At 35.8% G+C, this 16,291-nt stretch overlaps 1 protein-coding gene across 1 annotated transcript; it reads right to left on the bottom strand.

The window, feature by feature from the left end:
* Window positions 1–993: 993 nt before the first annotated feature.
* Window positions 994–15,978, bottom strand: gcdha (glutaryl-CoA dehydrogenase a). The gene is given in 12 exon segments (NM_200886.1): window positions 994–1,578; window positions 4,534–4,694; window positions 5,744–5,869; window positions 6,173–6,276; window positions 7,433–7,649; window positions 10,215–10,344; window positions 11,533–11,703; window positions 11,838–11,900; window positions 12,458–12,598; window positions 12,687–12,722; window positions 15,365–15,485; window positions 15,968–15,978. Coding segments are annotated over 11 exon segments (1,326 nt in total). The 5' UTR covers window positions 15,468–15,485; window positions 15,968–15,978; the 3' UTR covers window positions 994–1,504.
* Between the last annotated feature and the right edge of the window lie 313 nt (window positions 15,979–16,291).

Below are 16,291 nucleotides of genomic sequence, written 5' to 3'. Positions count from 1 at the left end.
TGCCTAGTTAACTTAATAAGCCTAGTTAAGTCTTTAAAAGTCACTTTAAGCTGTATAGAAGTGTCTTGAAAAATATCAAGTCCAATATTATTTACTGTCATCATGGCAAACATAAAATAAATCAGTTATTACAGATGAGTTATTTAAACTATTATGATTAGAAATGTGTTGAAATTTTTTCTCTCCGTTAAACAGAATTTGGGGAAAAAATAAGCAAGCAGTCTAATAATTTAGGGGGATTATAATTCAACTGTATGTATATATATATATATATATATATATATATATATATATATATATATATATATAGTTTAAAGTCTAAAGTCTGGGCAGTACACTCTATTATAATTATCTGGTAATAAGGGTTAATGCAGAATTATTATTAAAAAGTATTAATGAGAAAGTCTAACTTAATTGACAGACTGGTAGTAAAAAATACTTTCATTTTTTCCAATTAGGTGGCACGGTGGTTTAGTGAATAGCACTTTCGCCTCACAGCAAGAAGGTCGCTGGTTCGAGTCCCAGCTGAGTCAGTTGCCCTTTCTGTGTGGAGTTTGCATGTTTTCACCATGTTGGCGTGGGTGTCCTAAGGTTTCCCCCTCAAGTCCAAAGAAATGAGCTATAGGTGAATTGAATAAACTAAAATTTGCCTTAGTGAATGAGTGTGTATAAATGTTTCCCAGTACTGGGTTGCAGCTGGAAAGGGCATCCATTATATAAAACATGAATGAGAGTTTCTGGGTGTTTCGCAGTAATGGGTTGCGGCTGGAAGGGCATCAGCTGAGTAAAATATGCCAGAATAGTTGGTGGTTCATTCTGCTGTCGCAAGCCCTGATAAATAAGTAACTAAGCCAAAGGAAAATGAATGAATGAATTACCCAAATATTAAAAATGATATATCTCTTAGAGTTATTATAGTTATTAAATACTGTTATGGACATCATTAATGTTAAGTAACGTATACATACCCACAATCACATATTTAAACACTCATAAAACAAATTGGACTTTACTGACAATGAAAGAATAGTCACTGTGGCTTCCAGCACTCAATAAATATAACAATGTTGAATTATTTTATCAAATTCATCATTTTTAATACTTATATTGACAGTGATCAGTGGGTCAGAGTTATCTCTAAAGTGCAAGCAGGATGTCTGACATCAAGAAAAGCGGAGCTTTAAAACTGATATAGATTATCTTTCATCATTCTCATGACATTGTTATCCATAAATCCCATGGATGAATGCTTTCAAAAATTAATAAACATCAAGATCATGAACCCCTTCTTAATGCAAGCGTCTTTGTAACATGACATTAATAGATGTCAGATCAGTACCCTCAGATAGCAGACACAGAAGAAGCAGATTTCAGTTTGGACCCACACTCGAATCAAATCATTTGAGGTTATACAGAGATGGAAGAATGGTGTTGATAAAGTTTCCCTCGTTTCAGAGACAGACGCAAAAGTGCTTTATGATTACGTTCAGAAAGAACTATGGGTTTATTTTCCAACAGTAAAAGACTGGAGTCCAGTGATGGCTCTGCCCAAAATCAACGCATGAATGTCATGAGTGCCTGTGGGAAAGAAGAAAATTGTGGTTTATTGATTTACCCTCTTACAGCCTATTCATATTAAACAAACTAATGCAAGAATGTTGAGTAAATTATCACTGCATTAAAACATAAACTCCATTTTAACCTACTTGAAGCCTACACTGCCCTCTGCTGGCCAGATGTATAGCTGTCATTTAAAGTGCTCCTAACATATATATATTTTTTAAAGGTTGCTAAGGGTGCTTTCACATCTTTGGTTAGGTTCATTTGGTCCAGACTAAGGGAAACAAATGATACATTGAAACATTTTCTGCCATCTTTAGGTCGTTTTCACACCACACTGTTTGCTTTGGTCTGAACCAGTTGAAAAGAACCAAAATGCAGTCATCTGACAAAATCCACATCACTCATTGGCCAGATGTTGTTGAGCGTATTTCTTAAACTGCTTTTCGATTGGTCAGAATTAACATGCGGGAAAATGCCAATGGAACTTCCGCAAGTAAACAAACCGGCAGACACAAAATGCTCTGCTTTTGACTATATAGCTATGCAGGCCCGGATTGGCTTCTGGGAGAATTCCCGGTGGGCCGGTCCGTTTTTTGGCCGCAAGGGCCGATGTCCCTAGCTGCTTTGCACTCTCAGCATTCGCACTTTTTTCATTTACTTATATTTTTGACAATAGCCTCACTCTTTTTATTCATTATTTTGCCGCAACTCTGCTCTTTTTATTTATTTTCTCACAGCCCCGTGAGCAAAATGCAGCCTGCAGGTTAATGATGATTTGACCCCAAACAGCGGCATCTTAGTGAATATAAAAATTTGAATAATTAATATTAATGAATAATACACCTGCTCAATGAAAATCAGATGATTTACTACAATAATAAATCTGACATAACTTGATCAAAAATCTAAAACGGGAAGAAAAAGATTAAGCCATCAATAAAAAGTATTGATGATAAAATAGTCTTGCAGATCACACTGCAATACTTTTTTTCCCAAACACGTCAGAATAACAGCACCATTATGGTCCAATGGTCAGCACGTTGCGTTACGATGCTGCCAACCCGAGTTTGAACCTCACCAGAGTAAATTTTTTTTTTTTTTTCATTTTTAGTGTAAAGACATATAATACTTTTTGGGTTACTTATGTAGGTGTACATATTTTATTTTTATTTTTTGTGTGACCACCATTACAAAGGAATGGATATCTAAAAAGAATTTTGCACAGAATAAATATTCAGATATTGCAGGAAAGGACATTGTGATGATTTAAAGAATAGTGTTGGAGATTTAGCTACCCTTTAATGTTCTCATATTTATGAAAAACATTTGAAGTTCTAAAGCAGCTGTGTCCTTGAAAAAGAAGTGAGAGTGTCATTAGAAACTGAATTGGAAATTACTTTATTTTAATATAGTCTGTCGTGAACTGAGGTGGGCCGGTCTAAGGCTTGAAACTCCAGGGCTGAAAAGGAGTCCCACTCCGGCCCTGGAGCTACTCCTGCGCTGGCTGATTGTATCCCTGCTCATAGTATACTATATAGTTTGTGTAGATCACTTTAGACAAACTATACATTTCGAGAATGAAGTGCGGATACGGCTGGGAAATAATGCATTGCAAACGGCGAAGGCACATTGCACGTCACTTCAGGAGGAGGTGTGAATTAATTTAGCTATACTGTGACATGGTCATCTTCCGCAAACATTAACAAGGATCCATCAGGTAATTTTTTTCCCCTAATCCAAAAAGGCATAGTACTGGGTCTGTTTCAGTTCGGATCAATTCTCACCACAAACGAACCGCTCCAGGGTTCATTTGAAAGCGTACGCATTTTTGATCAGCTTTTGGTGCGCAATTGAGTGCGATTTCTACATTCACACTTGCCCAAACGAACCGCACCAAGTGGGAAAACAATCTCAAGTGCGATTCAACCGAAGTAAGGCAGGTGTGAAAGCAAGTTTGTTTTAAAAGTTTCATTCAACTAGTTTACATCTATCCAGGTCGTTTTATAAGTATTAGTAAATTACAGTGTCTGGATCCAGTATCTGGACTCGCTAAACACCTTTTAGAGCCTCCTCTGCTCTGATTGGCCAGATGTATAGCTGTCATTTAAAGGGTCACAAAACACACGTCTTGAGATGTTGACAGTCATATACATGTCCCACGCTGCTAAAAACACCAATAGGACTCATATATGTCACAAAAAAGTGAAAATTGGTTTATTTCGAGCTAATTCGTTACTCCAGTTTGAAACTATTTTTTGAAGCTGCGTCACGGCGATTATACCCTTGCGTGTATTCCAGTGTGAAGAGTGGATGTCTGTACCGCCAAGTACTTTGTGATGTCTCTGAGTGTGCAGCATTAATGCATGAGAAAGACTTAAATTAGCTATTCATGTAATGGCTTGTGTGTGTCATTTGAAAACAAAATACCATTTTGAGAACCAATTAGCGCACTTTATTGTGTATGAGGTGCAACTTCATTAATATGCACGATAGCTTCGAAGACTGTTTTTACCTGTTACAGACTTCAGACGGCAGAGAGACGCCACGTTGTGTTGTTAAAACAAGTGGAAGAACAAGAATTGTTTGGAGACAATCCGTCGTCAGTGTTGTGTTTATAAATGTGCTGCAACTAAGGTTTTATTTTCATTTCCCTGCTATGAGAGCGCAGCGTGTTGACTACAGTGCACACGACAGAATTATGTTTGTAAGGAATATTTTTTACCCAAGACTATTGTACTTTTGCAATGTGTAGAGACTTTCAACCAGCACAACAAAAAATGTTTCTGAAGACAATCACCTACTGTACCTTTAAAGTGTTTCAAACCAAGACCGGTTTGCCTAGCTAACACTTACGATTTTGCAGACCTTGTACATTCACAAACTGCTTTGTGATTCTATGCAAAAGAGTGAATTGCTATTATATAAAAAATCATAATAGGAGCACTTTAAAATGGAATCTTTTTCTAGTACCTTCGTATGTGTTGACGGCCTCTAGGTTCATGACGTGCCGTATGATGTGGTATTCGTCTGCTATGCCGTTTCCTCCCAGCATGTCTCTGGCCTGTCTGGCGATGTCCAGGGCTTTACCACATGAGTTTCGCTTCAGCAGGGAGATCATCTCTGGTGTGTGTCTGAGGGAGAAATACGTCAGAAACATCAGTGAGCTATAAGAAACAGAACAGCTGTATTTCTGACAAGATTCAGCTTTAGGGCACTGGACCTGTGAATTCTGTGAGCTCTTAAGTCTTTTGTACATGAGCTATTATACATTAAACCAGTCAATATACATGCCATGTCAGATTGATTAGCCCTACTGTGATTTTTTTCTTTTTCAAACATTTCCTAAATTATGTTTAACAGAGGGGCTGCACGGTGGCGCAGTGGGTAGCACTTTCGCCTCACAGCAAGAAGGTTGCTGGTTCAAAACTCTGCTGGGTCAGTTGGCGTTTCTGTGTGGAGTTTGCATGTTCTCGCTGTGTTTGCTTGGGTTTCCTCCGGGTGCTCCGGTTTCCCCCACAAGTCAAAAAGTGGTACAGGTGAATTGGGTAGGCTAAATTGTCCATAGTGTATGAGTGTGAATGAGAGTGTGTAGATGTTCCGGTGATGAGTTGCAGCTGGAAGGGCATCCGCTGCATAAAACATATGCTGGATAAGTTGGCGGTTCAATCCGCTGTGGCGACGCCTGATTAATAAAGGGACTAAGCCGAAAAGAAAATGAATGAATGAATGTTTAACAGAGCAAGGAAATGTTCACAGTATTTCCTATACGTTTTCTTCTTGAGAAAATCTTGTTTGTTTTATTTCGGCTTGAATTGCTAGTTTTTATTTTTACTTTTTATATTTTAAGGTCAATATTATTATCCGATTATTTTTTTTTGATTGTGTAATGACAATTGTCTAATGAGGTTATACAATGACCTGCGTAATTACCTTAACTTGCCTAATTAACCTAGTTAAGCCTTAAAAATTGCATTTAAATTGTATCTAGTGAAATATTACGGACTGTCATCATGGCAAAGAGAAACAAAATCAGTTATTAGAAATTAGTTATTAAAACTATTATGTTTAGAAATGTGTTGATTTCTGCTAAACAGAAATTGGGGGAAAATATAACGGGGGGATAATAATTCAGGAGGGCTTATAGCTCTGACTTCAACAGTAGGTAAGATGGAGGACTCACTTTTTTTGGTCAATGAGTCTGCCCAGTTGTAAACAGGACTGCAGGCCGATTGTAATTTCTGTCAGCATGTCTGCCATCTTCTTCTGGATGAGTTGGTTTCTGGCGAGAGGGACGCCAAACTGGATTCTATATAATAAAACCATCCACAAATAAAAAAAGGGGGAAATGTTATACAGCAGTTCTATTTCAAAATAAATCCTGTTCAAAAAAAGCCTATCAAATAATCCTAATGAAATTAAGCAGCACAACTGTTTGCAGCATTACATAATAATACAAAATGTTACTTGATGAATAACAAGTCGCTTTGATTGTGCTCATAATTTGACAAATCATGAATATGGAAATACAATTATACTATTTACGAATATACTTTAATTACTTCTGATGTAATGACTATTAATATTACACTGATAAGATGATGCTGCTCACCTGTCCATGGTGTACTGACGAGCAGCATGGAAACAAAATTCAGCAGCACCCAGAGCGCCCCACGCAATGCCAAAGCGGGCATTATTCAGGCAGCCAAAGGGCCCCTACAGAAATCAATAGATTTAATCACAGACAAAGTGGCAGACAGCAATAAAAGGGTTTGTTTGAGCAATGCCCTCAATAAGCGAAAGTACAAATCATCCTTGAACAGGTCTTTAGTCATTAAAGGGCCATGACACCCCCCACTTTCGGTTAAAGTCTACTTCAGAATTTTTTCAAAAGATGCATGATTAATGGGCGTGGAGCTCCGCGAGCATCGGGCAGGAGTGGGCGTGGCCAGCCGGGGAGAACGTGAGCGAACGAAGCTAGCTCACAAAATGAGACAAACCATGAGACGCATGAGTTTATAGTTTACAAAGTTAAAATGCAAAGAAATGAACAGTGATTTAATGCATTGCTACATTTGTTATTCGTAATTTCATATACACATAACCACAATTTATATAATTATAAAGATAAGTGTGTTCATGTAAACCCTATGAGGACTTCTCCCTCAATCCCCGTATCCAGCAGACTCAGTGCAGCAGGTTTCCTGACCTGTCTATTTTAACCGTTAGCCCTGCTGGTAATCTGGAGGATTTAGGCAAACACAGCAGCACAGTGATGTGTCTGAATGTGAATGAACTCCTGATAAAAGACAGCGTCCGCCATTCTCTAATTCTCATGCTGCTCTCCCGACAAAAATGCTAGCAGCACACACACATCTTTGCTGTATGATCGGCCCTGACAAGATCGCGGGGGAAAACATGCAACAAACCGCGTGGATCATGGAAACAAACGCATATGAGCCTTCATGAACGGCTAAATACTGTGTGCCCGTGCCGTGGGTCCGTGACGTGTCTCACAGCTTAGGCTTGACTCTGGTAGGTCTGGCAGGTCTCATGAATAATTAAGCAGCCGGCTCTTCTCATAGGATAAGAAAACTCCGCTATGAATAATAATGAGAAACCGACACGTCATCATTGCACTTGCAGTACTGCGCTACGTCGCCGATTTTGATCCCGCCCCAAAAATCATTTTAAACCCGGAAGCTGAAATTAGCTGACAAAAGCTCAAAATTATCCAGTTTTCCCTACAATTAAAGCTGACATGTGCCAACATCGTTTTAACTGATGCTCAACACACACAAATCTGTTAATTTAAAAAAAAAAAGTTCTCCAGGGTGTCCTGAACCTTTAATAACAGTACAAACACACTCACAGCTAGGCCAGACACGTGGGGCAGCAGGTTTTCCTCTGGCACCTCCACCTCATCCATCACAATCATCCCGGTGGCTGAAGCTCTGAGGGAGAATTTGCCCTCTATTTTCGGGGTGCTCAACCCCTTCATCCCTCTCTCCAGGACAAACCCTCTCACTTTGCCATCCTCACATTTTGCCCACACCACACAGATATCAGCATACGGAGAGTTGGTGATCCTGTTCAAACAAAAGAGGGTTGGTATGAGAAAAACAAATCTCATTTTAATTACGTTATTACGTTTTTATTTAATATTTTTATTTATTTATTATTATAACTCTAAAACTGAGTCTGTAGTTTGTTTGTTTTTACCATAGAAAGCTATTTATAGAACAACCTGTTAAGTTAAACCTTCAATTTGGATTTGATATTAATCTAAATGTTTATTTTCCCATACACAAAAGACATTCAGTTTATTTATTAAAAAGTCAATAATGAATCTGTATTTTTTTTTAGGTTCTTCTAGAATTAATATTAGAGAGATCATTACTAGTTGGCGGGGCTTTTCCCCTCTGATGACATGTAAAAAGGGGGGGATGTCAATCAAAGTGTTTCTGTAGGCTGTTTTCATAAAGAGTGATTATAAAAAAAATACAATTAATACATTTTTAACTATTAGAAGCTGATTATATTCACAGACTGTTGCCAAACAACTGTTTAAACCCTTTTTACAAGCGATTTTATTTATAGAACAACCTGTTTGTATGTTAATCCTTTAGTTTGTATTGGATATTAATTGAAAATGTTTATTTTCCCATACACAAAAGGCATTCAGCTTATTAATTTAAAAGACAATAATAAATCTGTATATTTTTTACGTTCTTCTAGACATAATATTTAAACAATTTGTGCACTCCGGAAAATATTTTCAATTAGACCAACATAAAACCACACTCTTAAAATAATTAGATAGTCGTTCAAAGTTTACTTTAAGCATACATTTTTTACATTTTTATGTGAATTATGATATCAATTTTATATAAGTTAGGGAAATAAGTATTCAACAAATCACCATTTTTCTCAGAAAACATATTTTTTAAAGGTGCTGTTGACTTGAAATTGTCATCAGATATTTGTAACAACTAAAGAAATACATATATGCGAAGAAAACAACATTGATTAGTTCACAAATGAAGTTATATGTAATAAAATGAAATGACACTGGGAGAAGTATTGAACACATAAACCAGGGGTCACCAATCCTGGTCCTGGAGGGCCGGTGTCCCTACAGGGTTTTGCTCCAACTTGCCTCAACACACCTGCCTGGATGTTTCAAGTATACCAAGTAAGACCTTGATTAGCTTGTTTAGGTGTGTTTGATTAGGGTTGGAGCTAAAATCTGCTGGACACCGGCCCTCCAGGAACAAGTTTGGTGACCACTGACATAAACAAAGGGAGGTGTAGAAAGGCAGTGAAAGCCCAGACAGCAGCAGCTGAAACCTCTACGTAGTTCTTCAGCAACCCTCTGCCCTTCATCAGTGTAAATGAATATTAGCTGCTTCAGTCAAAGCATCTACATTATCAGGAGAATGAAGATGAAACCAGGGTGGACATTTCAGCAAGACAATGATCCAAAACACACCCAAGGAAACTCTCAAATGCTTTAAGAGAAGGAAAATTAAGCTGTAGAATGTCCCTGCCAATCACCTGACTTAAATCCAATATAAAATACAAAATAAAGATCAGATTTAATAGACAAGACCAGCAGAACCATCAAGATTTTTGCACTCTGTCACCAAAAGAGCCTTTTATTTATGGTATTTAATACGTTTCAGTAGTTTAGCACTTTCTCCTTGTGTCATTCCATTATAATTACACAGAACTCATTTTTCAGATTGTTTTGGGATCTTTACCAAAATCTGGTTCAATTTCATGTCAACAGCTCCTTTAGAAATATTTTTCCCAGAAGAAACATGACATATTTGTTATAGTTAAAATTATTCATAACAACACATTCAAATGCACATCAGACTAGACTGCAATTCAAAGCTCTGGTTTATTATTGAAACTGACAATTAAAACCTCTTTTAGATAAATGCTTCTGTTAAATGTAAATGTAAAATCTCACCAGACAGAATCATCTCTAACTTTAAGCCAGAATTGTACTGTATACATTCAAGCAAACAGATGGTCAGCAGATTTCAGCGTCCTCCTAAACCAGCAAGGGACAAACACCCTGTAGAGGGTGAAGTTACCAAATCTAAATCTGGTGCAGGGCTCTCAGATGATTTCTCTTACATCATCAGACACTGTCTGAACTGACCTTCATGACATGTTGTGCAACTTCACTAATCTCAGTTACAAAATCAATGATGCACTTAAAGAGTGTGTCATTATACCCTAACTATCACATTTATTGTATTGCATATCAATACTTCTTCTTCTTATTATTATTAATAATTATTATTATTAATAAATAACATTCCTTTTTTAATAATTCTTTTTAAAATATGATATTTACACGTAAGTGTTTTACAAATTATTTTAATATATGCACAAAACTACAAAAAAGAATATGAAAAAAATATATATATAGATAAATAAATATATATAATTAAAACCTATAAAGGTAAAAAATAAATATTAAAATAATACTTATACCACATATAAAATATTTACATATAATTAAAATATATAATTATAATATAATTTAAAGTAAAGACATTATATAAACTAATGACAAAATCCAAGGCCTCTCCAAGCCAGACAATGCAAACTGAACACCATGTTACCATCATGGTTACCATGTTTTTGTCCCACTGATGCTGTAAGTTCTGCTGGAGGGGTTGTATTTGGCTTTAGTCTCCATTCCAGCGGGGTCACTTCCGTGGTTTGGTTCTGTTAGACCAAAACAGCCCAGAATCTCTCCACGAGCTGGAAAAAAATAACAAGCACACAATTAAAAACAAGAAAAAAAAAAAAGAAAAAAAGAATAATATTCCCCTGCTAATCACAGTTTGTTTTACCACAGAAGACAATGGTGAACAAGAAAACTAGTTGGCTTAGCGTTACAATGCCATCTTACGCCGTGTCAGAGGTCAGTCAAAACGTTGTTGAGAATGGGCATTCAGCTGCCATTTATCAATTAAAAATATAAAATATTTCTGCTAAAAAAACACATAAATGCATTTTCATTAAATTACATTTAACCCCCTTGCAGCATATGCTTTTTGCTTAACAACAACTTCATGCACCTTTTGGAAACTTAAAAAAAAGGGTCACAACCCAACACCATTATACAGCATGGAGGAGCCAGGATGAAATGTAAAACTAGTCAGACTGTGTTCATCTGAAAGAAGAAAGTCATATAAATTAAGGTTGTCAAAAAAAATTGAGTTTTGTAACATTCAAAATGAAAAAAAAAAACGTCCATTTCCTGCTAATATGTTGGGCGCTGAATATTTTTAGCTGATTGGCCATTGTGTTTACCTGCTCAACAGAAATGACCGTGATTGGCTGCGAAGGTCATCAGTTCACCACTCTTGACTGCTGTTCTCCAAGTTCAATCAAAGATACAGGGATACTGGAGCATTTCAAAGCTCCTTAGATCAGACGATCCATCAGCGAATAGACAGCCCAGCTGATTGACATGACTTTGAAATGCTCCAGAGTCCCTGTATCTAAGTGTGCACTTGGTGATCATCAGTAAAGAATAGTGAACGGATGAACTTCATGACCTTCAAGTACCGAATTCAATACTTTTGACAACCCTAATGTAAACCAAAGAGGGTGAGTAAATTATGGTGTAAATTTTATTTTTGTGTGAACTATATAAATAGATTTATATATATATATATATATATATATATATATATATATATATATATATATATATATATATATATATATATATATATATATATATATATACACATTAAAATAGGGCAATCAATGTACAGACGATTAAAATTCAGATCTTTGTAATTAAATAATAAAATTCAGCAAATATCCCGGTTGAACTGAGATTCAAATAATTTTTTAATTGCTAACATAACATGTTTTTTTCGGGACCCTTGGAACTTTAAAGTATGTTTCACACAGTAGTTCCGGTACTTGACTAACCCAGTTTAGGCAGATATTTCTGCTTCTGCTCTTCTGTGCCATAGGCATTGATGGGGTGCATGACCAGTGAGGACTGGACACTCATAACTGATCTGTATCCGCTGTCGACCCTCTCCACCTCCCTGGCGATCAGACCGTACGCCACATAACTAGTGCCTGCACAGCCATATCCTTCAACACAAAAAACATGAAACCATGTGCATTAGAGAAACAGTGCTTTGAGTTTACACTTTCAAGACTGTAAATCTGACACTTTGAAGAGCCTTGTAGAGTTTCAACTCACTGCTATTTTAATGTGGTTTTACCTTGAATTGTAGGCCCAAGGACACCAAGCTCTCCCATCTCATTTAAAATCTCCCGATGGAAATCTGAAAATTTAGAGCCACAGATTTCAATATCAGGGTTTAAGATCTCTTGTTCCTGTTGATAAATCAAAATGTACTACAGTATGTTCATAAGTCATGTCGTGCTGCACAGCAAATGCAGGTTTGCTGAAGGTTGCAGCTGACGTGAAGCGAGGGGTTTGAATCTTTAATAAACTGTGACAGTTCGCGTTCATTAAAAAGTAAGAATGATTAATAAATCCATATAAAACAGTCCCTTAAAAGTGACGTTGGGTCTTCAGTTTCACGCTCAGGCGCAATTTGCACTCACGCTATAAGCGCACCGCGTCAAAGCCCTCTGGCACACCTCTTCGTAACGGGCCAGGGCCCGCCCACTGAACTGTGCCTGGACCCAATTCGGAGCACTCACACTTGTCAAACGAATCGGGAAATTTGGGTTAAACATGCAAGGGCACGGTTCAGGTAGCCTAGTGTGAGAACACCATAATCCAGTCTCAGCATTTTACGCACATTCTGATATCGACGCTGAAAGGATATATTGTGCAGCGCTACCTCAGATTGCGAGCAGCTCTTTTACTTACGTTCATTCCTGTTGGCCATGATGATGCGTGGCATGAGCTTGTCCTCACAGTATGTGCGGAAACTGTCTCTGATCATGATCTCCTCCTCTGTGAGCTGCCCTTCCAGATCCAACGCGTCACGCCAGTCAAAGGTTACCTTAGCTAGAAATAACAATTTTATTTTCAGCTTAAATACACTATATGAAGTCAAACTCAAGAATAACAGTACTATTAAATAATGAATATTTACGTTGTTTTGATGTTTTTTTGACTCGCTCCTCTTTGTCTGAAAATAAAAAAACATTAGGATATGGTTATTAGCACAATCAATAAAAGATATAGTTCACCCAAATATGAAAAATTCCTCAAGTTGATCTATGCTTTTATGAATTTCTTTCTTCTATTGAACACAAAACAAGATTTTCTCAAGAATGTGGGAAAAAAGCAGTCATTGACATCTATAGTAGGAATTAGCTTTCTTCAAAATATCTTCCTTTGTGTTTAACAGAAGAAATAAACTCATAGTAAGTTCAGTTTTTGGTGAACTACCCCTTTAAAGGGATAATTCATAGGCCTTTTTACATTTACAGGGTTCATACCTATTCTAATTCCATGACTTTTCCAAGACTTTCAAGTAAATTTTCGTGACCTAATGTTTCATGTAATGTCTACATACAGTTGAAGTCTGAATTATTAGACCCCCTGTTCATTTTTCCCCAATTTCTGTTTAACGGACAGAAGATTTTTTTCAACACATTTCTAAACATAATAGCTTTAATAACTCATTTCTAATATCTGGTTTATTTTATCTTTGCCATGATGGCAGTAAATAATATTAGACTTGATATTTTTCAAGACACTTCTATACAGCTTAAAGGGACATTTAAAGGCTTAACTAGGCAGGTTAGGGTAATTAGGCAAGTTATTGAATAATAATGGTTTGTTCTGTAGACAGTCAAAAAAAAATGGGGCTTATTGACCTTATTCTAAAATGCGGAAGTGCGCCTGTTTTCGCGATTGTCTTAGAACTTCCGATTCAGTCGCCTATGGGAGAAATGACTAGGAATAATAAACGGCAGAAAATGGCCAAACTACTTGCTCAACAAACAAATGTTTGCATGACTATACAGACCAAGTAGCATAATATAATAAGAAAATATTAAATTGCAACATCAAGCAGCGTAACGAACAGTTGTTAACGTCAAAAAATGAATGGAAGTGAATGTGACCGGAAGTCGCGAGACAAAAAGATTCAAATGGCAGCGCCCACTCGTCGGCGGAGAATAAGGTGAATAATATTGTGCTTAAAATGGTGTTTAAAAAATTAGGAACTGATTTTATTCTAGCCAAAATAAAGAAAATAAGACTTTCTTCAGAAGAAAAAAAAATCAGACATACTGTAAAAATGTCCTTGCTCTGTATATTTAAAAAAGGAAAACAATTTAAAGGGGGGCTAATAATTCTGACTTCATCTGTATCTGTGGTAAATAAATAATAAGCAAAACAATGCCCATTTAACTTTATTACAACATATCGTAAAACGTGCAACAATCTATTTAGTTAAAATTACTTTTATACTTATCCAAAACTCATTCAATGCTTTCATAATGTTTTGTAATGTAAATGCTTTTGTCACTCTCAGAAAAAAGGTACACAGTGGTACAAATAATGTTCCTTAGTGTACAGTTATGTACCTTTGTAAAAGATGTACCTTATATAGTACAGAAAAGACCTCTTATGATACTGTTCGGTAACTTTTATGGTACAATTGAAATGAAGGTACAGAATTGCTCTCATAAAAGGTGTATAAGTGTTGGACAACTCCTTTAGTACAATATCTGTGAAATTAAACATTACTGGAAAGACAAAGTGATTTACGAATAATTTCCACATTAAAACATGGATCATCATTTAAAAGCATGTTTAAAGAAACTCATAAACATTAATTATTAAGTTCTATCAAACAAAACAACTGGTAAAACAAAACTATAGGTATTGTAAACTAAACATTCAAGGCATTTTAAATAAACATTTAGTAAGCATTTTCTAATGAATAGATTTTCATTATTTACCAACTTTTAAGTGAATACAAAGGTTTTGTGTGAAAATTGGAGAAAAAAAAGTTTTATATTGTACATGGGAGAATGTGTTTCTATAACATTTTTGTGAAGTGTTGTGAAATGTTTAGCAAAAAATATTTGTATTGATTTATTCTTTATTGTAAATGGGAAATGTGCATTTACACAAAAAGAAACTTAAAAAAAACATTTTAAAAAATGTATTTGATGTTTTATATTTTCTGAAAATAAATTGACACCTTTTGGATAGAGCAAAATGCCTTTAAATACTTCTTGAAGAAACACATTTGACACTTTTAAGGTACAAAGTGTCTTGTCACAGTAGTGGTACCTTTATGGATCAGATCAATATTGTATCTGCAGGTTTTAAAAACCAAAGGTACATTTTGGTTTCCCATGGTACAAATGATGTCTTTAAAGGTACAAACTGCAATGCTACAAATTTGTTTTTTTGTCTTAAGATACAATTCTGTTCCATAAAAAGGTACTGCCCCAGTGGCAAGGGTTTGTACCTTCTTTGGTACAACATTGTACCATTTTTTTCTGAGAGTGTAATGCTATTTCAGTGATCTACTGAAGAAAACCTATCACCAAATTAATATTTTTGAGTAAATAATTTGATTAACGTGAAAACATAAAATTCTCCATTTGATTTAATCAAATTTTTTACATAAATTAGAAGCATAAATTAAGTTTACAGAGTTTTTTTTTATTTAATTACCAAACAATTAATGCATTTACATATTATTTTGAGAACTGAAATATTTATTATTGTGAAGAGCACTTTACAAATAAGCTTAAATTGAACTGAATTGAGTTGAGTTGAATTATGCTGAAGCAGTGCTCTTACCATATGCAGCAGGTGCTAAAGTGCCCTGGGCCCTCGACACACACATCAGAGGACATCTCTGTGAGTTCACCAGCAGACGAGACAAAGCTGTTCTCAATGCCATGGTTGGTGATGTTCAAATCTGAAAAGGTGTAACAATAATCAACACAATCACAGCAACATTAAAACCGGGTGTTAAAAGTTTAATTCACAACCAGTTAGATTTGGAATACGTCCTGTGCTCTTACCTTTAGATTACTGGCGTGTTGTAAGTTACATAAACAAGTGACAACTTTATTACAATGGTACTAGATTGTTATTATTATTATTGAATATTATAAAGCATTCTTAACAAAAAACACTTCTGCCGTAATTTCAGACAAACTCGTGTGGTGTTATTTATAGTATCATTATTATTTCCTTGTTATTATTTCCTCCCAATATATTTCATAATTGTCCACGCAGGGTTACACAATTACAATTACACAACGTAATATGCTCATTAGAGATTATGTATTTAAAAGTCTATCTAACGTTACGTGTATATCTGAAAACATGTATTATAGCTAACATTTATGTTATTTCTTGCAGTCTAACAGGGATATAATAATGAGAAAGTATTACCTTCACCGGCCTAGTTCGCTCAGATGATTTCTCTTGCTACTGTAATACTATTTATGTTCAGAGCTGAGCTGCGTGAACGTGTCGCAAATTGGAAGAAAGAGTCGTCCATCTTTTGTGTGGCGTTTTTTCATAAACGCCTATGACTCGGATCTTGCCCTGCAGTACATGCAAGATTGTTTTTATTTTTTCATAAAACTTAAATGTTTTTTCTACACAATCACACATATGATGGATACACTCAAACACAATGACCTGAAAACTGAAAATAGCAATAGCTGTCACTTTAAATAAATATTTTTAACAATTTCGTTTGATTATGTCACA

The sequence above is a fragment of the Danio rerio genome, chromosome 6, assembly GCF_052040795.2.
Source record: "Danio rerio strain M-AB ecotype USA chromosome 6, GRCz13ab, whole genome shotgun sequence".
Taxonomy (NCBI): domain Eukaryota; kingdom Metazoa; phylum Chordata; class Actinopteri; order Cypriniformes; family Danionidae; genus Danio; species Danio rerio.
This window is presented reverse-complemented; position numbering and strand designations above follow the sequence as displayed.